At 40.9% G+C, this 27509-nt stretch overlaps 1 protein-coding gene across 2 annotated transcripts in view; it reads left to right on the top strand.

Moving 5' to 3' along the window:
* The window catches only part of KCNK2 (potassium two pore domain channel subfamily K member 2), a 247703-nt gene that overhangs the window by 205134 nt on the left and 15060 nt on the right, over window positions 1-27509 (top strand). For both annotated transcript variants that reach the window (XM_004699895.4, XM_045298085.1), the window contains exon 6: window positions 9152-9291. In XM_004699895.4, coding sequence (XP_004699952.1) covers window positions 9152-9291 — 140 coding nt within the window. The remainder of the gene's footprint in view (window positions 1-9151; window positions 9292-27509) is intronic.

The following is a 27509-nucleotide window of genomic DNA, read 5'->3' on the forward strand; positions in this document are numbered from 1 at the left end:
GTCGTTTGACCCCCTAAAGGGGTCACGACCCACAGGTTGAGAACCGCTGGGTTAGGGTAAGGAGAGGCTAAGCCTTTTCAGTATTTTAAATGCTGCATATGAAGCAAAGGAAGGTAATGATGAAGAATTTGTTGCCATTAGGAGTTGGTAGCGTCTTTTCCGAGTGAGGGTAAGTTTACATAATACTAAGTGGCAAGGAGGATTTGTCTTTAAGGCAGATATTTGTTCTTAACCAGAGTCTTACTGTATAACTACTGGAAAAAGCTCTACATTGCTCTATTTTGAGATTTTAAAGTAATTGTTAGGGGTAATAATTGTGTGGATCTTCTGTACTATGGATTTTAATCTTTCTTTGACAATGAGACTGTTTGTTCAATGACAGTTTTCCTAATTATAGTACCTGAAAGTTACTATTTCTTGAATAGCAAAATATGGGTTCAAAGGCTAAGAAGTTTCCATGATAATTTTTTGTTATATTTTTGACTCAATTGCATATACTAGGGAAGTTCAAACAAATTGCTGTAAAATCATGGAAGATTTTTTTAAACAAAGATATAAAAATATGAGGGTATTCTTTTCCACAAATCCTCCATCTAGATCAATGTACTTTTGAAGGTGGTGTTTCCATTGATGTCATGCTTCTCTGAGGATTTCTGCATTGTTTGCTTCATACCACGTTCACCCGGCTCCCCTGAGGGACTCAAGTCCTATTCTTTTTCAATTTTCTGTAAGTTTAGTGAACCAAAGGAGTCTGAAGATGCAAGATCAGGTTTGTAGGAAGGGTGGAGTAAGTTTTCCCATTGACATTCTTCTAGGAAAGCCTTTTCAACTCTCAGACAATGGGCAGGTGCATTGATGTGATGGTCGGGGGGGAAAAAAAATCATTGCAACTTTTCTGGTCTTTTCCTCGCTATTGCAGTTTCTACTTATCTTGAAACTTCCATATAAGCCCAGGTGGTCCGCCTGTGTCCTTCAACAAAATCTGCCACAATTAGCCCCTTGGCGTCCCCTCAAACAGCCTGCACGACCTCCTGAGCTGCCCTCTGTGCCTTGAATTTAACTGGACCAGCAGATCCCCTTGGAAGCTTTGCTTGGAACTTTGTATTATTTATTATTTTTTGGAGGGGGGTGTTGAAGGCACTTTTAAGACAACTAGGACATGTGTAGTGCTGAGAGACCTCCTCTGCAGACATCCATTGATCACAGAAGCGTGTTTAAACACGTCATGTGGGATGAACACATGTATGAACTGGAGTCCTAGCAGTTTTGCTTTGTTTCGTTTTAACCTGCCTGCACATTGGGGAAAGTCGAGGAGCAGCAAACGAGAAGAAGACCCACAGGGAACTGATGACACCGGGGCTGCAATAGTGAGCCCGAGCCTAAGAACGGTGATGAGGATGGTGCAGGCCTGGACATGGTTTGGTTCTGCTGTGCATCATGCTGCTGCGGGGTGGCACCAACTCGTCGTCACCTAACCACAACAACCTACGTGAGGAATTGGGTGAACACTCGCTTAATGCTGAAATGATTACTTCCATTTGTAAAAGGGAAAATAAGATTCACAGCATCATTGGAGGAACCTCTCAGTTCTTGCGCTGAGAAAGCACCCCCTTCAGCTAAATGACGGCAGCAAAAGAAACATAAAGTAGAGCACCAGCTAAGGATTGTTCCTTTTACATCCGGACAGGATGTCTTAAATTAGTAAAGCCCAAAGAGCCAAGTCAAGAGGAGTAGAAATCAATAGTTGTGATCTAAAGGAAAATGGTTCTAGACCATTGTAAAGAACACACTTTTAAGAACAAACTTGCATGTCCCTGCCTATGGTCTATGAAGCTCAAGTGATTATATAACACCAGAGACGATGCATGGAGTTAACCAACAGTCTAGAATAGCTGTGGAGTAAACTTTGAACCACAGTCAGGGCATTCAGGAGCATCATCTACTGAAGATCATAGAGCAGTAAGAGGGCCCGCTGCTAGTGAGGAAAAAAGCTAGGTGGCGAGGCTACAATTGGAGTGAGTGCTTGTCTTGCATCTACAGAGCCTGATGTTGTTGAGCTGCTAACCCGAAGGTCAGGGGTTTAAACCTACCACCTACTCTTCAGGAGGAAGATGAAGCTGTCTGCTCTCACAAAGATTTACAGTCATAGAACCTCTGTATAGGATGAGTCACCATCGGCGAGATAGTGAGTGCTCAGGTCTTCAGACCTCTGTGATTTTCTAGGCAAGAAGCTTGATGATCTGAGCCTCTTGTCTTTTTCAGTTCTCATCCCCTGCCTTGTGTCTACCCATGCTCTCTCCAGTTCCCATGAAGTTGATTTTGACTCATGGTTACTCCATGTGTGTCACTTAAAACTGCTCTTCACAGGGTTTCTGTGGCTGATTTTTCTTTTTTTTAATGTTAAAACACCAAGCCTTAGTCAGTCAACCTGCCGCTAGGTGAACTCCAACCTCCAACTCTTGGTACTTCCCAGGAGCAACAAAATGAGACCAGGTGATATAAGACCACCAGGGCCAGAGGAAAGGAATCTTCCAAGATGTGAATAAGCTGCCTGCCATGGCCACATTCCCCACCCCACCTCCAGGAAGGCCTTTCCGGGATCAGATAAGAAAGATCGTTCATTTGATGCCACATAAAGGGATCATGTCTACAAAAACATTCAGAAAACCCATTGGAGGACCGAATGAAATGCTGGAAACAATGCTGGAGGGACTCGTTTCTGAACGTCTGTAGCCGTTTCTACAGACGTAGATTAGATTAGGCCAGCTGATTTTCTTTGAGGTCCCAAGAGAGACGACATCTCTAAAAGAGGTGATCACTTTGCGTAAAAGAAAGCGTGAGGACAATTACACTTACTTTAACTACTTGGAAATATTTATAAGATTCCTGAAACCTTGGTCTCTCCACCTCTCTTTGCTATTTTTATTATCATCTTCCTGGTCTCCTATAATGATTATTTGGAAAGTTCTTAAAATGGAAAGGATTTGTGGGCCTATTTTCAGTGGCAACAAAGGGTAAACTCAGTGGGTGACAATTCCTGTCAGGTCAATAAGAAACCCTGGAGCGAGAGTGGGAGGCAGTATCTCTAGTGTCTATAGAAAGGGAAAAAGAGAGAGAGAGAGGTGAAGTTGTGGTATGGAGACAAAGGTAAGGAGTACATGCAAAATCAATGTAGGACCGAGAAATTACTCTGGAATCTTAATATGCGGGAACCATGTGCACACATTTCCTTAATGCACTTAGATTAAAATGAATGTGTGTAACAATAAATACAAAATGTACTTCCTAATCTAAAACTAAAACTAACAACTCTTTTAAGAAAGTTTTTCTAATATGCAGGTATTTTAATTTGGAAATAGCTCTTGAATCAACTCATATTTCTTCAATGTCAGAATAGAATCAGATTCACTTGACAATCTCCTTATTTACCTTAAATTGTCCTACATCGTTTGACTGCTGGTATTTTATCTTACGTGTGGAAATTGAGAATGGAAAACATATTTTTACTTGGGCTTAGAATCCACTAATACTTGTGGGTTGAACGTTTAGCCCACATATAGACCTTTTAGTGATTAAGCTAATTTACTTTTCAAACTGTGACATCCTGTTTATAAGCCAGGACTTAGAGTCATCCGGAGCATGGATTTAGCCGTTAAGTGAGTCTCAATGATTTGGATGACGATTTTCTGGTTTTGAAAGGGAAAGTACTCGGACAAAATGTCATTTTGGTTTTCACTGAAATGGAAACATTTGAAAAATGGAATTTGCCAGTGAGCCTATCATATAACAGGCATCCACACACCATTCTTCAGTCAGGTCTCTGAATTTGTAGAGCTGCATCCCCAGGGGCCAAATCTCACCCATCACAAGAAACTCAGAGCTCCAATGATCCTTCTCAGAAAGGGTTCTTTAAAATACTGTCTGTGGTAAAACATTTTTACTGTGATTTTGAAAAAATAATACTATTCACGTTGTAAACTGTATTCCTTGAGTTATTTTTTCCCCAAAAGATAGCTGGATTTGTGCCTATTTATGTTATTTGTCTATCTTTATTACATAGAAAAATGTATTCTGTTCACTCTGACCCTTTAATATCTGAAAATGTCATTCCCAGTAACTGAGTTTAACTTGCTATTTATTAATTGATAATCTGTTACATGGATTGAATTTTTGTGAACTGTGGGAAACAGAAAGATTTCTCCCAAGTCGTCTCCCCTAAATATATATTAGACTTAGGGCACTGCTAGCAGCTAATGATAAATGATTGTCAAGTTACCTCCCTGAAGGCAGTCAGTTGCCAGACCACAGGTAGGGCCCGCACCTGCTGTTAAGGACAATGGGCTATGTCTCCCTAAAGGCTTGAGGCCATCAGCTTGGCTTCTGTTGGTGGGGTTTACACCCTATTGATAATGGTTTCTATAGTGATCCAGAGAACAGGTCAAACCTGCTCAGTGACATCCAAAGTTAGGCCGCCATCCTGAATCTAGGATGGGCCCACCTTGTCACATGTATACCTAAAATCCCTCCTCTCCCTATTGCGTGTATATCCCTAGATTGTCCCCCCTCATTGCTGTATTACCTATAGTACAACCCCTTCCTGTGATGTATGGCTTTACCTGTAATTAATGGGCTTGCACTCTCCCCAAAGATATATAGGCCTGAGTTAGCAATAAAAAGCTCTCTCAGGCTTCCCCACTCTTGGCCTCTGGTCAGCTTCCCCTTCCTCTCCTCTCCCATCCTCTCTCCCCTGTTCCCTTTCCCCTGGTCCTCCTTCCCACCCCTCTCTCTTTACGTGGACCTCCAAGTGAGGCTGAGGTGAGCATTGCTACCATGCAATGTGTCTGACTCCATTAATTCAATCTCTTTTATCTCTTAAGCTTGCTATGACTTTAATATAATATTTATATATCTCAACCGTACAATTGCGCCTATCAAACCTGTGATTAGTGGTGGGGGGGCTGGCCCCTCCCACCACAGTGAGCTAATTCCAGAAGCTCTGTTTAAGTACTGACAATCTGCTCTGCTTTTTCAGTTTGAGATCGATATTTAAGAATCCAGCCGGGTATGTTCACCTCTTTTTATCCCTGGCACTTTAAATCGATCCTGTCTCAATTTGACCTATATTTTCTTAAAAACTGCCCACCCTTTTCAATTACCTTCTTGAATTTCTATTCAGTTATTGGCATCATCTCTCAAATGAGGATCTCTGGTTATCAAAGAAAGAGGTCTTTCTCTCACTTGCTGCCCCAACTATTAAGGCTTCACTCATTGACCTTCAGCTGCTGTATGTCTCTTCTTTCAAGTCCTGTCCTAATTTGACCCCATAAATTTGTTAGTTAATTCATTACAAAATTATCCATCTTGTTGTTTGATGACATTGAGTCAGTTCTGACCCAGAGTGACCCTATGCACAACAGCAGGACATTGCGTGGTCCCACACTATCCTCACAGGTGTTCCTGTTTGTGTCACTGTTGCAGCCACTACGTCAGTCCATATCATTGAAGAACTTCTTTGTTATTTCATTGCCCCTCATCTTCCCAATCATGATGCCCTTCCCCAGGGACTAGTCTCTCCTGATAGCATGTCCAAAGTATGTAAGACGGTATCTCTCCATCCTTGCCTTTAGGGAACCCACTGGTCATACTTCTTCCAAGGCAGATTTGTTTGTTCTTTTGACAATCTGTGGTACTTTCAATATTCTTCTCCAACACTGTGCTTCAAACATATTGATTCTTTTTGGTCTACTTTATTCCATGACCAACTGTCACATGCATAAAAAGCGCTTGAAAATACCATGACTTGGGTCAGGTGCACCTTACTCCTCAAATTGACATCCTTGCTTCTCAACACTGTAACGAGAATTACCCAATGCATCCCTGCGTTTGATGTCCTGACTGCTGCTTTCATGAACATCGATTGTGGATCCAAGCAAGATGAAACCCTTGACAATTTCAACCTTTTCTCCATGTGTCACGGTGTTACCTATTGGTCCAGCTGTTAGAATTTTTGGTCTTCTTTGCCTAAGTTGTAATCCATCCTGAAGGTTTCAATTCTTGACCTTCATCAGCAACTGTTTTTAGTCCTACTCACTTTCAGCAAGCAAGGTTGTATCATCTGCACATCGAAGAGTATTAATATGTCTTCCTCCAATCCTGATGCCACAATCTTTTTCATATAAGCCAGCTTCTCTGATTCTTTGCTCTGCATAGAAATTGAATTAGAATGGTGAAGGGATACAACCTGACACACCTTTCCTGATTTTAGACCATGCAGTATTCCTTTAGTCACACAGTCACCTTTTGATCCATGTACAAGTTCTGGGGGAACGCATTGCAGTGTTCAGGAATTCTCATTCTTCTCATTTGTTATTCAAAGTTTTGAATGTGTTTGCATATTTAATCAAATGCAAACAAACCTCTTCCTGTTATTCTGTGCTTTCAACCATTATCTATCTGATGAGCAATGATATCCTCTGTTCCACATTCACTTCTGAATCCATCCTGAACTTCTGCCAGTTCCCGGTCAATGTATTGCTGCACCCACTGTTGGATAATCTTCAGCAAAATCTTACTTGCACATGATACTAATCATATTGTTCTATACTTTGAACATTTTGCTGGTTCATCTTTCTTTGAAGTGGGTACAGATAGGGATCTTTTCCAATCAGTTGGCTAAGTAGCTGTCTTTCAAATTCCCTGGCAGACACAAGTGTTTCCAGTGCTTCACTCAGTTGTTGAAACATTTCAATTGGCATCCCATCAGTTTCTGGAGCCTGGTTTTTGGCTAATCCTTTCAATGCATCTTGAACACTTATTGAAATTGTGGGATCTCTATGATTTCTTTTTGGTAGTTGAGTTAGTTAATTGTGCCAGCCTGGCCGATAATCACATGTGATGCTGGTTGAAAGGCGGAGGGATAAATGGGTGGTGAAGCCTCGCCTTTCTAGTTCTCGGGTCTCTTGTTTTGTGATGGTTGTATTGGGTGCAGCTGCCTTAGCAGTTCCCTGCTTCAGCTTGCAAGATTGACTTCCACCAAGACATCCCCGAGGAGAAGCCGCATGGATCTATCCCGATGCAGCCCTGGGTGCTGGAGCAGCCGTGTGGAGACCCCTGCCAGTGCTGAGATGCTTACACGTTCACGGACTCAGCTTTCCTCCTGCAGTCGGCATCATTGCCTCTGTTTTGTGAGGTGGAGGACTTTGTGGACTGGTGTTGGGTTAATGGGTTAATGTTGGACTTGTGGGCTTGGGCAGCATTGGGTTGGGATGTTTTCGTGATGCACCTTTTCTTTACATAAAACTCTCTCTTATACGTGAGTCGCCGTAGATTTGTTTCTCCTAAGTACCTAGACTGATACAGTAGTGTATTTTGTCCTTCAGCTGATGATTCCTGAATCATTCAATATTTTGCCCACACAATCTTTCAATATTGCAACTTGAAGCCTGGTTTTTTCCTTGAGTTCTTTCAGTTTAAGATCTGCTGGATGTGTTTTTCCTCTTTGGTTTTCTAACTCTAAGTCTTTGCACACTTTCTTCTAATATTTGACTTTGCCTTCGCAATCTGCCCCTTGCGATTTTCTATTTAGATCTTTGACTTCCTCACATCTTCCATTTGCTTTAGCTACTTTAGGATTAAGAGAAATTTCAGTCTCTTCTCACATCCACTTTAATCTTTTCTTACCTTCTTGTCGTTTCATGACCATTTGCTTTCTTTGTGAATGTTGTTCGTGATGTTCTCTTGCAGTTCAAGTCTTAGGTTATTAGTGTTCACGGCATCAAACCTGTTCTTGAGATGTTCTCAGATGCAGTTGGGATAAACTGGAGATATTATTTTTGTTCTAGTGGACTTATTTTCATTTTCTTTAGCTTCAACCTGAACTTATATATGAGCAGTTGATAGTCAGTTCCACAGTCAGCCTCTGGTCTGGTTTCACATGCTGATATTGAGCTTCTCTAGCATTTCTTCTCATAGACGTAATCAATTCGATTCTTGTATATTCCATATGGAGAAGCCCAGGTGTATAGTTGCTGTTTGTATCGTTGAAAGAAGGTATTTGATATAAACTAGTCATTGGTTTTACTGAATTCTATCATGTGATCTCCAACTTAGTTCATGTCACCAATACCGTAACCCAGCTTGTGCTCGTTCTTGCTTGTTTCCAACTTCTGCATTCCAGTGGCCAAGAATTATCAATGCATCTTGAGTGCATGTGTGGTCAATTTCCAACTGAAGTCATTCATAGAGTTCTTAAATTTCTTTATCACTAGTTTCCATGACTGGTAGATAATTATATTGTTTGGATTTCCTTGAAGGCCCATAGATATAACCCTACCCTGGACAGCATTGTACTTCAAGATAGACATTGAAATGTCCTTTTTGACAATGAATGCAATACCATTGTGTCATTCCTGGCATAGTAAACCACATGATTTTCTGATCCAAAATAGTCAATACCCATCCATTTCAACTCACTAATGCCTAGGATATTGATCTATAGGTCTCCACTTCATTTTTGACAACTTCCAATTCCTGGATCAATACGTCATTTAATCAAGTTCTGGTTATTAGATTTTTGTAGCTGTTTCTTCTCATGTTGAGTTGTGCCCCATCAGCAAATGAAGCTTCTGAAGTGAGACCCAGGAACACAGAGCACACTTGTCGCTTGTTATCAATTCTTTATCTTGGTGCCTTTAAAGTAGCCCAGCTCTAGAGACACCAACATTCCATTCAGCTTGGCATGGAATCAGTTGGTCACCATATGTTTTTGAGAATCAGGTAAGTATATTAAGTCTGATTCATACTTACCACGTATAATCACTCCCCTCTACTTGTTACAATAGAGGCAAAAAGAGAAACTATTTGTGTACTAGACTATTTGGAACAGAGTATAATAAATGGAAATGAAACAAAGTAAGGGGGAAAAAATCACTGTGACCTAGAGAAATCATGAAAATCTCATTAAGAAGCACTTATTTAACTGTTTTTTGAAAAATAGGAAGGAAATGAGTGGAAAGGTAGATATCTGTGTGACGAAATAACATGGGTCACTTGGCAAAAATATTAGCTCTGCAAGTCAATATTTAATTGATCTTTTAGTAAAGCTTGTATATTTATTATAAATGAAGTTATTCCACTTTCTATTTCCTCACAGGTGGATCCGATATTGAATATCTGGACTTCTATAAGCCCGTTGTGTGGTTTTGGATCCTTGTAGGACTTGCCTACTTCGCTGCTGTACTGAGCATGATTGGTGACTGGCTTCGAGTTATATCCAAGAAAACAAAGGAAGAGGTGAGAATTAAGAAATGTTTACAAACACTTCATTCAGTTAATTCAGTAAAGGCTAATATTAATCATTCATATTCACCTTTGGTTGTGAATTTTCTGTATGAAGCTGTGAAAATATATTTCACAGAAGTTAAAAATTCATTCAGGTAACAAATACTTGCTATACACTGTTTATGTGCCAGGTCCTTTGATAATTCTGAAGGTTATTTATAATTAAAACAATTAAATTAAAGTATATTCTTCAGGTATTCATTCTCATTTTCTTCTTTTGTTTGTCAGCAAGAACATAAATTTTATCCCATAAAGCAAAATATAATAAAGTATTTATATCAAGGTATCAGTAACACTGTATAAGGCATGTTTTACCTGGCCTAACATTGATTTTTTTATTTGCTATATTAAATATTTTCTATCTATTTATCTTCCTGTACATATATGTATGGATGTGCATACATGCATAAACACAAATATCTGCTCCATTTATGCATAATGGCTAATATCCCGGTGTACAGCTTTTAGTTGTTCCTTAACATACTTATCTTTTGGTCTAATTTGCACCACAATGCATATTTTGATCCTTTTAGCTTGAAAAATTTTTTTTATTTGTTGATTTCACAGTTTTAAAATTAAAATTGTATTTCATAGTTGCAGATTTGGAATGAGAATGATTAAGTTCAATATGATAGAATAATGTTTTGTTATAAATTTAAAGTTTTATCCTCAATTTTAGTATACATTACTAATTATCTCATAGAAGATCACCTCTGTAAAACCTGCAACCATATTGTCCCATTGTCTTGCCTTTAAAAAAATACTCTCTTCATTTCATTTTCTTGTGTTTATTGGCCAAGGTACACTGGTATCAAAATCTTTATTGATATAATTGGCATATACTCACACAAAATAAGATAGGAAATGGTAAAATTAAAAATATACAAACAAATGTTGTTTGTAATTATATAGTTGTTTGTAGTATGTGTGTGTGTGTGTGTGTGTGTGTGTATACACACATGTACATTATTATTAACCAGTTCCTATAGTAAATAGTAACTAGGAAGAATGGAAGTAATCCAGCACTACCCCTCATGTATATTTCTCACCCAGGAATTCAAGTATTTAATTTATATATATTAGTCTTAGTTGCACAGCAAAGCAAATAGTTTTTTAAACTATAAACAAATTGACAAGGCAGCATGTTTGACATTCTAATTTAAATTTTATCAAACATTGTTTTGAACAGGACTTCAATTGATGCACCTTGATTTTGTATATGTCTATGAATTTGGGTTATTCTAATTTTAAGAATTTTGACATTAGCTTCCTAAGGCTTTCATAACACATTTCCACAAACATGATGGTTTAAAATGATAGGAATGTATGTTCTCCCAGCTCTAGAAGCCAGAAGTCTGAAGCCAGGCTGTCGGCAGGGCTGCACTCCCTCTAGGGGTCTAGGGGAGAATCCCTCCTCCTCTTCCAATTTCTGGTAGCTCCAGGTATTCTTAGGCTTGTAACTCCAGTATTTGTTTCCATCTTTATATCATTTCTCTTCTTATCCCTGTGTCTCCTTTCTCGGTATTTTTCCTAAGAACACTTGCCCTTCGTAGGACTCCCTTGAATCATCTAGGATGATCCCAGCTAGAGTCTTACCTCCATCACAAAGACTCCTCTCCCCCACACCCCCACACCCCCGCACCACCACCTATAGAGAGTATATCCACAGGTTCCAGGGCCCAGAACATGGAGGGATCTTGGTGGGTGTGTGGCACTATTATTTAACCCGCTATATACGTTAACGAGTTCTGCGGTATAGTAGACACTGAGCTGGTAACCACTATGTCAAAGGTTTGAACCTTTTAGCTGCACTTTGAGAGGAAGATGAGGCTGTCTACTTCGGTAAAGATTTAAAGTCTTGACAACTCAAAGGGACAGACAAAATCACCTTTATGATGGTGAGGTTGGTTTATGTAGACTGAGAGAAGAAAGGAAAATGTAGTTAGGAATCATACAAAATGTTATGTTTCCTACCTACATTTTCCTTTAGGAAACATAAAATAGATAAAAATCGAAGGTAAACAAGCGGCCCTCTGACTCAGAAGCAACAAAGCCCACAAGGAAGAAGCACACCAGCCTGTGTGATCACGAGGTGTTGAAGGGATCAGGTATCAGGCATCAAAGAACAAAAGATCATATCATAGTGAATGAGAGGGAGTGTGGAGTGGAGACCCAAAGCCCATTTGTAGGCCACTGGACATCACCTTACAGAAGGGTCTCAGAGGAGACAAGCCAGTCAGGGTGCGATGTAACAACTATGAAAAATACAACTTTCCTCTAGTTCCTAAATGCTTCCTCCCTCCCCCCACTATCATGATCCAAATTTTACCTTACAAATATGGTTAGACCAGAGGATGTACACTGGTACAGATAGGAACTGGAAACAAGGAATCCAGGGCAGATGATCCCTTCAGGACCAGTGGTGTGAGTGGCGATATTGGGAGCGTAGAGGGAGAGTGGGTTGGAAAGGGGGAACTGATTTACAAGGATCTACATGTGACCTCCTCCCTGGGGGACGGACAACAGAAAAGTGGGTGAAGGGAGACGTCGGGCTGGGTAAGATATGACAAAATAATAATTTATAAATTATGAAGGACTCATGAGGGAGGAGGCAGCGGGGAGGGAGGGGGAAAATGAGGACCTCATGCTAGGGGCTTAAGTGGAGACCAAATGTTTTGAGAATGATGAGGGCAATGAATGTACAAATGTGCCTTACACAATTGATGTATGTATGGATTGTGTTAAGAGTTGTATGAGCCCCTAATAAAACGATTAAAAAAATAAAATAAAATAGATAAAAGTCAATGCTCAAGTATTAACCAACTTTCACATGGATATTTAAAAATACAAGTATTTATTTCTTAAATAAAATAAAGTGAATTGAAATATATGTCATATATTTAAGAAAAGTGTTGTTTTGTAAAACTTTGTATGAGACATACCAAACTAGAGCCAAAGCTCTCACTGTCACGTTCATTCCATCCCATAGAGATCATACAGGACAAAGAGCTACCTCCGGGGCTCTCATTTAGTGAGCAACAGGAAGCTGGGCCACTGTACCCCTGGGCTCCTTCTCATATGCGTCTGGACACATACTTTCAGAATATAAGATGCATGTTTATTTTCATGTGGATCAAGAAGGTCCAGATAGAGCACTGGAACATTTTATCTCTTTATAGATTTGGTATAAAAAATTAAAATGTGAATCCTTACTCTATTACAAGGGCTTTGTGTAATAGGACTAGTTAATCACAAAGCATTGGCTCACTTCTTTACCCGAGTAGGGGGTCAGTAACCCTTAGATCAAATAAATTTAGATGTCCATATTAATATTCATTTAATATTAAAATCAATCTCATGTGCCTGCTCATGAATGACCTTCAGGTCTCCAAACAGAAAGTATGAGATGTTTACATGATAATTAGGCATGAAACCTTGGACACTGTTTGTTTTTATTCATCACATATCCTTTTGGGCTTATAGCTAGCATTTTTTGAAAAGATTATTTTATTGGGAGCTCTTACCACTCTTATCACAATCTATACATCTATCCATTGTGTCAAGCACATTTGTACATTTGTTGCCATCATCATTCTCAAAATATTTGTTTTCTACTTGAGCACCTGGTATCAGCTCCTCATTTTTCCCCTCCCTCCCTGCTCCCTGCTCCCTCATGAACCCTTGATAATTTATAAATTATTATTATTTTGTCATATCTTACACTCTCCAGCATCTCTCTTCACCCACTTTTCTGTTGTCCATCCCCCAGGGAGGAGGTTATATGTAGATCCTTGTAATCGGTTCCCCTTTTCCGCCCACCCTCCCAAGAAAGAGAACAAGAAAGAAAGGCAACAAGAAAGACAGGTAAAAAGAAAGACGGGAAGTCACACAGGAAAATTCCTTGTCGGCTTCTCCCCTTACCCTTCCCCCATGAGTTTTAGGTTAACCCTTACTATTTATAAATTGTTACTTCTTTTTGCTTCAATTATTTTACAGAATGTCATCTGGTAATGGAAATTCAGAGTAATTTTTTTCTATTCATTTGAACATAATAGGAAAATAGCTTAAGTTAATAGTTTTTGCCTCATAGCACTTTACAAGTAATTTCATTTTCTTTAGCGAGAGAGCACATTATGGGGATTTACTGCATCAAGATGTAACAGGCCTTATCTCTATGGACTATTCTGAGCCTGTTATCCTTCTGAGAATTTGTGTTAAGAAAAATGGCCACCATGAACTTTACTTTGTAATTGTTTTTAGACTGTCTTCATCAAAGCAAATTATTATTCTTGCCTGTATTCAGAGCTAAAATTGATCACATTTTAAACATAACACCCCACTTAAAACATAATCAAATTAATGTGTATTCTAAGATGGATCAAACAAATGAATTTGTCTTTATATCCTTTTTCTAGATGGGCTTTTTAATGGTCAGTTTAGAACTAGAATAGAGGGAATATTATTTTGTCATCTTCTGAAATTTAAAAAATGATGATTTTTTTATAGTGATGAGTAGATAGAACCCTAATTGTAAGAAGGAAATTTATCTCCACTGACTCCAAACTTGCTTTCAATCAAAAGTATGGGTTCTGATTAATGTTGTGTATGTACTTATGTGTACTTGCTCGGTTCAGAACAAGGAAGAACCCCTGTTCTTCCTCCAGACAAGCTGGTGTACATAATTGCAATTCGTGGATTATTTTCCATTCTCTCTCCTAGACAGAAACTAAAATTCATCTTCCTCTGTCCCTTGTGGTTGGTGAACCAAGTGGGTAACTCTGCCTCAAGGGAGTGACCTGAGGAAGAACTGACGTGAGCACGAGTAGATGATGTGACTGAATGTATGAGCCTCTCCGGAGTGGACTTGCCTCTGGCCCGGCGGCTGTAGATCGTGCGGCCATAGATATGGGTGCTGCGTCCACTGGGGAATCTGAGTAACTACCAGGACCAAAAGCGTCCTGCTCACTTGTGGAATTTAGCACGAGCCAGAAATGAACTCGGTTCCTTCAAAGCCATTCTCATCAAAGGACTGCTCCTTTCTTACTATTGTCTCAACTCTCTTGTCTAATTCAGAAAGGCACCTTACACATTCTTGGCATATTTCAGGGAAAAGAGGTAAGATAATCATAATCTGGAAGATTAAACTCTTGTGTGACATGCTCCTATGTGGTGACTTTTCTATTAGTCTTGGAATCTCTACCAGGCGGTGGTATGTTATTTGCATTTACATTAAGACTTGCTAAGGGTTTTATTAGAGATAAAATGGTGGTTGAGTCAGAGAATTCTTTTCTTCCTTCTTTTTTTTTAATGTTAAATGACTTGACCTTGATGATCCCCCAGGTCTAGGGACTCTTGTAGAATTTTTGGCTTCTCGGCAGGAGACCCTAAATCCTGCTCAACACACCTTATGCTCAGTTGCCATCTATCGAAGGCTTGTGGGATGTTATTGTGCTGAATAGATGTCAAGAGAGCTTCTGAACTGAGATTGACTAGAAACACAGGCCTAGTGGCTGCTTCCAAGAATCGCTACTGAATCAGTGGCTCACCCTTGTTCCATATGAGGATGAAGCAAGCCTGGGCAGTATTTAGTTCTGTCGTGCATAGGACTGAGTGGAATGCAACTTACAGCAACAATGGTTTTGTTGAACCAGAAGCATCAAGGTAATAGTGGAAGTAAAATAAAACAAGATGCTTTTTAAAAGGAAATGATAGGTGAGCTGGCTTCAAATTCTATGGAGACTAGATATTTCTGTTCCTATAAAATAGTAATTCCTACTCCTAGTCTCACTGTATCTATATTTTGGATACTAAATACTCATTCAAAATTGGGCCCAATGATGCTGAATCCGATTATGTTTTAACTTTCCATAGGAAGTTTTTATGCTTTGAAAAGGTATTATGCTTTGAAAAATCAATGCATAATACCAAAGTGAAAGGGGGCTTTAAGATGTTTATGGAAAAATTCTATTATCTTTAATATCCATCCCCCCCCCTCAGGCTTTTTGAAGCCTCCTCACAATTACAAAATATTAGGCTATCCTTGCATGTAATATTATTTTGATATGTATTATGTGTAATAATTTACATTTAACTATTTTTTATCTTACCATTCACAATTTCATGTGGCTCTACCTATTCTAAGACTCTCTATTCATAAACCAGTTTACACTAAATAGGATTTGTAGGTTTTAATCTATACATTAGATTGTGACCTGTACAGTAGATGTGTTAGTCTGAGTAGACTAGAGAAACAAATCTAGGGAGACTCATATGTGTGTAAGAGAGAGCTTTATATAAAAGAGTAATTATATATTAAGAAAATATCCCAACCCAGTCCAGATCAACTCCATAATGCCGATATTAGTCCATATGTCCGATACCAGTCTATAGATTCCTCTTCAGACTCACAGAACACATGTAATGATGCCAAATGCAGGAATATCACAGGCCAGTGGGAAAATCTTGTGGATCCAGCAGCAGTAGAAGCATCCCAGTGCTGGCGTAGGTCTCCACGTGGCTCCTCCAGTTCCAAAGCTCTGGCTCACCAGCGTGGTTTCATATGGCTTATCAACAAGAATGTCTCACAGGGAGAAAGACAGGAGTTCCCAGAATCCTCAGGAGAAGGCCAGGCCCACAAAGAGGCTTCATTAGCTATGACTTGATTGACAGGTGAGACTCCATCCCTTTGCAAGTTGACAGGAGATTATGTAACTGCCACAGTAGACAAAATCATATTTGGCAGACATCTCTGGTATCCTTCGTTTACTCATTTCTTGGCTAAAACTTTTCCAAATTCTACTTTTTGTTGTTTTTGTTAGTGGTGGTGGTGTTAAGCGCCCTCCAGTCAGCCCTATGTACAAAAGAAAGAAACACTGCCCTGTCCAACGCCATCCTTACAATTGACAATTGTTCTATGTTTGGGCCTGTTGCAGCAGCCATCGTTTCAACCCATCTCACTAAGGGTCTTCCTCCTTCTTGATAACCCTCTACTTTACCAAGCATGCTGTCCTCCTCCAGGGACGGGTCTATCCTGATGATATATCCAAAGTACAAGAGACAAAGTCTCGGCCCTTCTAAGGGGCATTCTGACCATACTTCCTCCAAGACAGATGTGTTTGTTCTTCTGGAAGTCTATGGTGTATTCATTGTTCTTCACCAATTCAAATGCATCAACTCTTCTTTGATCTTCAAATTCATTGTCTGCCTTTCACATGCATATGAGGTGACTGGATAGACCATAACTTAGGTCAAGCACACCTTTGTCCTCCAAGTGACACGTTTGGTTTTTATCATCTCAATAAACATAATAAGGGGCCCTTCTGGTCCAATAGTTAAATGCCTAGTTGACAATTGGAAGGTCAGCAGTTTGGATCCACCAGTTTTTCTGAGGGAGAAAAAGCCCTTAATCCCATCCATATAAGAGTTTAGGAAACCTCAGGGGGCATTTCTATTCTGGCATATAGGAGCCCTTAAAGGGCAGCGATTAAAATCACATGGCTACTGACTGAAAGGTCATCTCTTGGAATGCATCAGCTGCTCTGCTGAAGAAAAATGTAGCAATCCACTTATGTAAAGATTTATAGACTTGGCAACCCTCCTACCCTGTCCTATAGGATAGTTGTGTGTCAAATCCACTCAGTGGCAGTGCATTTTTTGTTGTTGCTTCTTTCTGCTGGTCGGAATCAGCTCAACTTCACACCACCACAACATAAATCTGTAGCCAGTAACTGATCGATTGTCATCAGTTCCTCACAAGTGTGAGAGTAGAACTGTGATCCATAGGAGTCTCAGGGGCTGAATTTTCAGAAGTAGATCCCAGAGAATTTTTTTCTGAGACGCCTCTGAGTGGAGCCTCAGAGCTTTGCTTGAACAGCCAGGTGTGTGAACTGTGTGCATCACCTGGAGAAAGAGTATACATATATGCTTTCCCCGGGGGGAGCCCTGGTGGCATAATGGGACCCTTTCTACTGGGATCCCAAAGGTCAGCCTTTCGAAACCACTAGCCTCTCTGAAAAGAAATAGGACATTTTACTGCTGTAAAGTGTTACAGTCTCAGAAACTCACAGGGACATCTCCACCTTGTCCTATTGGGTCATGATGAATCAACATCCACTCGATGGCCGTGAGATAGTTTGGGGGTTTTGCCCTCAAGTGGCGATAACCTTTTAAAATGATTCAATGTGCTATTGGGTATGCAAATCAGTTACTTCCCCAAGCGTGTCCCCCAAAACAATGTATAGATGACTTATACACTTGTGATTAACAAAGAAAGATATCTCTTGAAGCCGTCACTTTCATAATGAAGGAGATGTTTTGAAAGCGTCCACACAGAATACCCAGTGACTTCCAAAATCCAACCCAAAGTCACGGCCACTAAGTCAATGCTGACTCATAGTGGCCACGTAGGTCAGGGTAGAAGGGGCCCCTTTGGGTTCCTGTGCCTGGACCCCTCATGGGAGCAGAAAGTCCAATCTCTCTCCAGAGGAGCCGCTGGTGGTTCCGAACTACTGATCTTGCAGCTAGCAGCCCAAAATAGTCCTGCTAAGTCACTTAAAATCGCTGACATGACTTTTTGTTTTTCTGTCTCCTAGCTGTTTCTCCCTGTTACACTTAAATACTTAAGTATCCTCTGAGCAAAGTGCTTTCTTTGTATGGGATATTGACCAAAGCTAAGTAGAAAAGTAAGTATATTGGCAAATGTTACCATACAAAGAAATCCATCTCTGATGTTGTGATGACATTTTTTTCTGGAGTATATCATAAATGACAAGGCTTGGGATATGTTGGTGGGCTCTTTAGTTTTCTGATGCACATCACTGAGAAGCTGAGGTGTTTATTTTGCTGTGTATTTTGTGCCATCTTTATATACATCTCCACATACAGGCAGAGTCAAATATATGTTAGTATACGTGTATGCGTTACTATCTTCACTTCAATTTGTATCATTTCTAGCACTCTTGAAGGACTTGTTACACAGACTCCATCTAAATATAACTTCAGTGTAGAGACGACTGTTTTGTGATCAGTGTGCATTTCTGAATAAGCAAGCAGGGCAGCAGGGACATATGTAAGCAGAGCAGACGAAGAATTGCTTTCCAATCTGAAGCCACGCGAATTGCAACATCACTTTGTTGTAAGTGTGAATTCATCAAAAGGCAACGTAATGCACAGTTGAACGCAGGAGCAAAAGAGGACTTAGCTGGGAAGAGTTTCTGATGTGCAAATTGGGGACTATTATACCACATAGAAGACGCTTGCCAATCTATGCACAGATGGCTCCTTTCCAAAAGCACCCGTTTGTTTGTTTGTTTATCGGCTTGCATTGGTTGCCTGTTGTGTGTCAGAAACTTGACTAGGTATTGGGGATACAGATCTGGGGGGAGTCAACGAGCCCTTGCTTCTTCTCCCATTGGAATGTAGCAGGAGTGCTCTTTCTTGGAGGTGGGGTGCCTGCCATGCTCTTTGATCCATTTAAGGCATTCTGAATGAGCCGCTTGGGAAAGAAGAACCACTCACATACCCTTTCCTCCGACAATTGTACATACTATATGCCAGTGTAGATGTTTCATCTCTGTGCTACCTTAATGAAAAATAAAATCGGTGGTTCTTGCAGCTTGCACGGGCCTATGCGGGTGGTGGTGCTTAACTAGCACAATATTAAAATGTTCCTGACTTGAGATATTGGAAAGCTTAAAGGCTATCAAAACTGGAAGTGTTTTATATACAGTTTTACATCCAAACTAGGCAAAGGTTTGTTGTTTTGCATTTTCCCACTGGGAAAGCTCAGGTGATTCGCCCGTGCAGCATGCAGATTTACACAATGCAATGCTTCCTTTGATCTTTCTACTGCTGCCTCTATGAGCATTGATTTTGGATCCGAGCAAGACAAAATCTTTGGGAACTCTAAATTTCTTCCATTATTATGATGGATTATTATCTATCAGTTCGGTTGTGAGGACTTTGGTCTTCTTTCCGTTGACTCACAATCTAGACTGAAGACTAGTCTTTGATCTTCCTCAACAAGCGCATCAAGTCCTCCTCACTTTCAGCAAGCAAGCTTGTGTCATCTGCAGACCACAGGTGGTTAATAAGCCTTGCTCCAGTCCTGCTGTCACATTCAACCTCTCTGATTATTTGCTCAGCATACAGATTGAGTAAATGTGGTGAGATGACACAGCCCTGACGCACACCTTCCTGAATTTAAAGCATGCAATATTCCTTTATTCTGTTTCTCCAACTGCCCCTTGATCCATGAACAAGTTCCTCATGAGCACAATGAAGTGTTCAGGAACTCTCATTCTTCTCAAGGCTTTCTGTAATTTGTTAATATCCACACAGCAAGATGCCTCTGTATAGTCGATAAAACACATGTAAACAAAGTTCCAGTATTCTCTGGTTTTATGGTACTTATCTCATAAAACAATATAGTTATGAGTTTTATGCTGTTGGACAAACGAAGTTTGAAGAGTTTTGTAAATGAGTGCTCTGTCTCACCCAGCTCTCTATTTTTCTATTGTCTATTTCTGTTTTTCTAAGGCTATTGTCTATAATTCATTGCAATGGCCCCAAAGAACTCACAGATAATATTCAGAAGTAAGACAATCATTAAGGAAGTTAGCAGGTTGCAATTCAGGTGAGAAATATTCAGAATATAGTTGTTTAGTCAGAATAGGTGGAAATTCTCTGCCCTGACTGTAGGCAGACCTCTCTCTGACCCTGAACCTCTTGGCCTGGCCTCTGCTCTGTTCAGGGCAATGTTGCAAACCTATTTTAGGGAAGCACCAGGCCTCTTCTCTGATCAGGGCAAGGTTGCAAACCTATTTTAGCATTGCTAATAAAGGACCAAAGGGCATTCAACTCCACTGTAAGGCTCAACTTGAAGGTACTTAGCTCCAGTTCTGTGGGTCTGGGGACCCAGCTCCCCCAATGAATTTATATCTGAATGCAAAGAAGACAAGGAGCCTTGTGAAAGGAGAAATTGGAAGCATTTAAGGCCTTGAGAACTCTTATCTGAGGCTCAAAGATGTGACAATCAGACTCGGGCAAAATTCCCACCTCTCCCACTCTAAACACTGGTTAGATGTGAGGGACAAAGAAGGTGGACTTAGTCAACATCAAATCAATAACAAAAGGTAATGCCTACAAGATACCCAGAGAGGCATTTGACTTTATCCTTGCCTCCCCACTGCCATTTTTCTCCTGCCTGGATTTTACTTCCCTCTCTAGTACTTGGTCTGATACCATCTACGATTGCCATCGACAATCAACAAACAACTCACTGCCCTCTCGTTGATGCTGACTCAGAGTGGCTCTGTAGGACCTTGTGAGTGTCTGAGACTGCATAACTATCAATAGGGGTAGAAAGCCCCATCTTTCTCCTCGAAGAGGCTGGTGGTTTTGAATGGCTGACCTTGCAGATCACAGTCCAGTGCATAACCACTATGCCCCCCTCCTTAGTTGCTAGCTAACTAGGTCCAATTCATGGTAAATCCATGTAGTCCCAAATGAGGCAAACTCATAATGAGCTCACCTGCTAAGTGAAAGTTTGAGTTCATCCAGAAGTGCCTCAGAAGGAAAGTCTGGTCATCTACATGCCCCAAACCCTCCCTCCACCCCCACCCCCACCATCCAAAACAAATGCCAAAACAAAAATGGACATTGAAAGACCTGTGGCGCTCAGAGAGATCTGCATAATGTAATGCCGGCTTCATAAAATAGCCAGAGCAAGACTGTAACAGAAATTCATATAGCACAGCTTTCTGTTCAGACAAAAATAGGTCAAAACCTGTTGTCCAAAGCAGAGCATGATGGGAACATTGCATGTATGAAAGCTAGCCTTGCCCGAGGAGATCAGCACTAGGAAGGAAGGAAATCAATTTTCCCCTTTTTGTCTCTGTGGTGGCGTCCTTTTCTCTTCAGGCAGTATGAAGGGATGCATGCCTGCAGGCCACGGGAGGGGGGGCGTTCATCTTTCTGTCTGGGGGTGGTGATGGTGGTGGGGTGGTCCTGTTTACAATGATCTAGGGACTCTGTCTTCGAGCCTGGCTCTTTGACTTCCCTTTCACAAATGGAGCTTCCCACGTTTTAGCCTTTCAATCAGGAAAAGTTTTCCTGGTGATTCCAAATTCACAAATTCTGCCGGGAGACTGGACCCCAGACATTTCCTGACCTGAGTGTTAGAGTCAGCTCTTGCCTCGGTTAGGAGACTGCCTTCACTGCTGCTGTATGATTGCCATTGCCACTTGCTTGACTTTCTGTGTGTTTTGTCTTTCTCGGGCAACCAGCCTCATTGCTGCTTCAGCCTATTTAATGGAAATCCAGTGATGTGCTTGTCAGACAGAACATGTCCCCACACAGCAAGCAGCATTTCTGTAGAACTCATTTGGCAGTGCTAAATTTGGTTTGGGAAAGGCAGCTGTGAACACTTGCTCAATGTGCAGCGAAGGCTCGGTGTTACTAGACCCTCCCTCTCTGCTGCTCTTACTTTTCAAAATAGTGGAGGGAGACAAAACTGGTTTTACATGATTTCCCCCAAATGTAGGGTGTTTTGAGACTTCTTACTTGTCTTCCGGATTGTTTTTGTACGCGTTCCATATAGGGTAAGCGCATGACCCTTTTTCATTCTGTTTCAAGATGGTAATCGTAGGGCATTTTATCAAGCAGCATCACCCCAGAGAAAGATGAGGAGGCTGCAAAAAGTTCATGGAAAATTTCCTTCTCTTTTGATGCCATTTTTTCTTTTTCTTTTTTTTGTAACCGTTTATTAGCATTTCATCTGCATGACATACAATTCAACAATTTCATCATATAAGAAGAGTTGTAAGATTATTAACCACATTCCATTCTACAACATATTCTTCCTTGTACTTGTTGTTCATGTGATTTTTTTAGTAATTGTGGCAAAACTATAAACAAGACATTCTCCGATTCCACAACTTCTACATGTAAAATTCAGTGCCATTGATTATGCTCTTCATATTGCACATTCGTTATTGATATCCTTCTCAAAGTTATTTGAAGCCTCTCCTATAAGGTCAGGCATAAATACAAGGTGTGTATGGAATTTAAAATTTTACTAGCCTCCTTCAAACTCAAACTCACTTCCATGAAGTCAGATCCAACTCATAGGACCCTGTACAAAGGAGTAGACAGCCCCTGTGGGCTTCCAGGGCTATACATCTCCTGGAAAGGTTAGGAGCAAAAGACAAATTGATATACCTGTGATAGAAGATGTGCAAAATCACAATATGACATATTTTCACCCCAATCTGAAGCAATTCTTAGGGACTGTTTTGGACCTTCCTATTTTAATTACCTCTCCATTTCATCCACTGTCAACGTGGACAGCCCTATGTGGGTCATCAATTATTGTAGAGGATTTCTGTAAATGCCGAACCACACCCACACCTAGGCAATTGTATCTGAAAGAACTTACTAGAGAAATTGCTCCCAGCAATTTCCTCTTTAGAAAAGAAGTTGGAATTTTCCTTAATCTGCTTAAGCCTATGGGATATTTTGTTTTCCATATTCTGTAATGCCCAGTTTCAATGTGAGTAGATATATATTTAGCCAGTGGAGCCTTTATTCAGTGGTTAACATATCAACCTCAGAAAACAACAGCAGCCAAAGGCAGACCTGTTTTCTCACTTGCTCACTGCTTACTTCTCGTCGTTCTGTTCACACGCGGCAGTCTCCAGCCGCTCGTCTGGAGTTTGCACTGACATCAGTGCTAATAAGGGACCCAATTAGAGACGAGCTTAACCCTAGTCACCTGAACAATACTTCCCGACTTCTAGAGGAAAACAATAAATATATCTTAATAGAAAAAAGAATGTTTTCCAACATGCAAACATGTTCTGCATACAAACTGAGTTGAGTGGATTGAAATAATTGGCCCCAGGTTTACCTATTTAACCGGATTTTGTACCATTGATATATTTGAGTTAAGCTTACGATAGATTTAGGATACATAGGCTTTTGAAAAGCAATTTATTTAAACAGTTCGCGTTTCTAAAAGAAAGTTCTTGTGTGTCACAAGGAGCCCTGGTAGTGCTGTGGGCTAAGCATTAGGCTGCTGACTACAAGTTCAGCAGTTCAACCCCACCAGTCTCTCCATGGGAGCAAGATGAGGCTGTCCGCACCCATGAAGATGGACAGTCTCGGAAACCCTATAGGATTGCTATGGGTCCAGTCAACTGAATCGCAGTGGTGGCTTGGTTTTATTGAGCATCTCAGGAACTAGGAAGATAAAGACTGCCAAGGCACAGTTCCAGCCCTCCGAGTGACCGAGATCCAAGAGGAAAGATGATGCATATAAACCCATAGCCACAACACAGAACACAGTTATGTTAACTTGGAATAGAGCAGTGTACAAAAACAGTAATATGAGAAAAGATGCTATGTGTAAGATGCTATTTAGACAACAGAAGTGATCCTTTGTGAGGAGAAGTTAGAACTGTGAAGTAAGAAATCTGGAGGTGAAGAATAGACGTGGGTAGTAGGGACCAAGTGCTGTAAGACTTAATGAGGACTCGATATAAAGTGGTGGCAGTCAGAGAGTCGAAGAGTTGGGCTGATTGGAGTTAGTCAGACTTAGGTACAGAATCTAGATATGTGAGTGGGTGCTGACCTATCTATCACAGGGGTTACAGTGGTAGGCACCCTGGAGGGAGAGGTGGGTGATAATTTCATGCTCATGAGCTACTCACATGAAGGTTGAAATTTCCCAGCACTGATGGCAGGAGCTGCTGTGAAGACCAGGCCTTTAGAAACCAACCAAATGGTTATCATCGCACATTGAACATGAACCAACTGATACTCTGATATCCACCCTCCCAACATATCCTTGTCCCCAGATATTCCAATTCCTAGTAAGTCTCACCTAACAGTAACCCGATTGCTAATTTCAGAAGCTCTTCTTTTAGAGGCCATGCCCAAATGAATCCTGATGGCCGGGGGTTAAGTGTTCAACTGCGCCAGCGGCTCCCTGCACGGGGGTGGGGGGGGGTGTAGTGGGGGGGCCCCCCCGCATGTAACTTCTGCTTCCATGGAGATGACTTCCCATCCATCCATTTTGTTTTTCCAGGTGGTCTCCAATATTTTGTTGTGCATTATCATAAAAAAGCAGGCATTTTTGCTGTATGTGTATCATAAATTAGATATACCTACTACTATGTTTCTGTACCACAATGTACGGTATATATTTAAAACACAAGCAAAAATACAAAATTTAAAAGATGAACTCGAAGTGCTGTCATATAAATACAACTATGTGTTACATTTCTTTAAAATATTCAGAAACTACAAATACCACTATGACTCTAAAAAGGAGCCTCAAGGTAGCACGGATTGTAAAGTGCTCAACTATTAGCTAAAATGTAGTGGCTCAAAGTACCCAGAGACGCCTTCGATGTCAGGCCTCATGGTCTGCTTCCAGAAGGTTCCAGCCTTAAATACCCTCTGACTCTGCACACATGGGGTCACCACGAGTCCAAATTGACTGAACAGCCCCTCACAGTAAATACTGTCAACCTAACTGTTGCTGTGGTAGTCGGTGCCATCGAGTCGATTCCGACCCATAGCACCCGTGTGCACAACGGAACAAAACATGCCTGGCCCCGCCCCATCTTCACCATGCTCCCTGGGCTTGAGCCCACAGGTGTAGTTCCGGTGTCAGTCCATGTCCTTGAGGGCCTTCCTCTTCCTCTCTGTACCTCTGCTCTCCCCAGCATGATGTCCTCCTCCAGGGCCCGGTCTGTCCCCAGAACAGGTCTACAGGATGTGAGACAAAGCCCTGAGGGAGCATTTTGGAAGTATTTCTGACCAAAGAGATCGGTTTGTCTTTTATGGAAAAAGGAGAAGGTCATTGAAACGAGAGGAAGGAAAGAAAAGATCAAAGTGATGTCAGAAGAGACTCTGAAACTTGCTTTTAAAGAAAAAAGAAGAAATGATGAAGTTAAAAAGCTGAATAGAACATTTCAAATGGCAATGCGAAGGCAAAACCAAATATTGTAAGCTTACATAACACACATAAAATCTATTCTCATTCCGTAATGCTGATGAGACTCAATTTCAATTTATCCCATTGTTTGTAATATTAACTAGATCACATTGAAGTGGTATCTGCCTGGCTTCTCCACTCTTCAGGAAAACAAAAGATTCACTGCCGTCATGTCGGTGCCAGCTCATAGTGATCCTATAGAACATAGTAGAGCTGCCTCTGTGAGTTTCTGAGACTGTAAATTTATGGGAATAGAAAGCCCCATCTTTCTCCCAAAGAGTGGCACGTGGTTTTGAACTGCTGGCCTTGACGTTAGCAGCCCAACTCGAAACCACTGCGCCACCAATACTCCTTCTCCATTATAAAGGCACTCGTTTCCCTTTGCAATTGATAAGAATTAATTACAGGCACTTGGTGAAAAGATATTTTGAAATTATATTATTTCTATTATAAGTTATAAATATATTATCTATTTACATCAGTACTGCCTTTTGAATTTCTGTTTAAATCAATGGGTTATGATCAATTATAAAACCAAAGCCAATTCATCATCATTGAGTTGATTCAATGCCATGTTGAAACCGACGGCAACACCCTGTGTCACAGAGTCAAGCTTTGCTCCATCGCGTTTTCAGCAGCTGCTTTGGGGAAGAAGTTTCCCAGACCTGTGATCTGTACTTGTTCTTAGGTGAGACATGGAGTTAATTCTGACTCAGAGCAGCCCCATAGACAATGGAATGAAGCATCAATTGGCCCGGCAGCAGCCTCACGATTGTTCTTATGTTTGAGCCCATTGGGACAGCCACGGTGTCAGTCCATCATATGGAGGGCCCTGCTCTTTTTCACTGCCCCTCTACCTTCCCAAGCATGCTAATACTTCCGTCTACGTGACTGTTTGGGGCAGGTCATAGAGCGTGACACAATGTGCTATCAGCAAGGTCAGCAGTTTGAAACCACCATGAGAAAAAGATGAGGCTTTCTACTCTGATTGAACTATGAAATGGTAGGCTGTCTGGATTGCCTCCTAGTAAAATGGTTTGGGAAGTATTTTTTAATTAATAAATTAAAGAAAATTAATAACTTAACATTAATTTTTTTCTAAGTTATCTCTGAAACCACAGGCACAGTTCTACTCTGTCCTGAAGGGTTACTGGGAGTCAAACTTGGCCGGATGGCAAGGAGGTCCTTTTGCTTGATTGTTTGTTTTAATATGTCTTGGACATCAGTTGTCTGTATTGAAGTCTCCCATTCCAATCCAACACAGCAGAATGCCTGCTAACATCTGCTTTTTCCTAGCTGTGAGTTCACTCTCCATCAGTGAAATCAGTGTCTTCTCATTCCCAATAGATTGCTTCCTCAGTCCCCGGGTGGTACAAGCAGGAATTGTGTTTGGCTGCTACCCTAAAGTTTGGTACTTTGAAAATATCCAGAGACATTTTGGAAGAAAGGCCTAACTTACCACTCCGGAAAAAAAATTAAATCAGCCATGGAAACCCCTATGGAGAGCAGTTCTGTGGCACACATGGGGTTCCCGTGAGTAAGAACCAACTCAGCGCCAACTGGTTAGTTACTGACTGAGCCATGATTGCATGCTGCTGCCCCCGCCCCCGTCCCCCCACGCACCTTCTGCAGGGGAGCTTTCCCCATCGTGCCTGCTCTCCAGCAGGAGAAGCGAGGCATCCCTCTCTTGGGGTGCACTGCTGCCCTTTCTGTCAGTGCTCCGCTCCAGGAGGGCACTGGGGCTGCCCTTCTGTTCTAGGCACAGAGCCCTCTCCCCAAACTTCCACACAGACCTGTCTTACTTTGGGTTCTAAATTGGTCATGAAATAAGGGAAAGAAGAAAGGAAGCAAAACCATTTTTAACTGGATTGATGCCCCTACAGCCCTAGAATGCACGGAAAATTCCATTTTTTGCTATTGGTTAACGACTGTTAATTATAGGTTTTCAGAATGAGTTTGAAACATGATTAAATGCTTAATATTAATGAAGTACATAGTGGCCATTGAACCATGATTAAATGCTTAATATTAATGAAGTACATAATGGCCATACTCTGTAGATAAATAAATGCATTAAGATGACAGCCCACCCCCTCATTAGTGCCGACTTTCAGCCTGGTGTTTATTGCACAGCTCTATAATTTTAAGGACTTACACTAAAAAGAAACGC

Source organism: Echinops telfairi, unplaced genomic scaffold (assembly GCF_000313985.2).
Source record: "Echinops telfairi isolate 266 unplaced genomic scaffold, ASM31398v2 ScPeMD7_7424;HRSCAF=8462, whole genome shotgun sequence".
NCBI classification, from domain to species: Eukaryota; Metazoa; Chordata; class Mammalia; order Afrosoricida; family Tenrecidae; genus Echinops; species Echinops telfairi.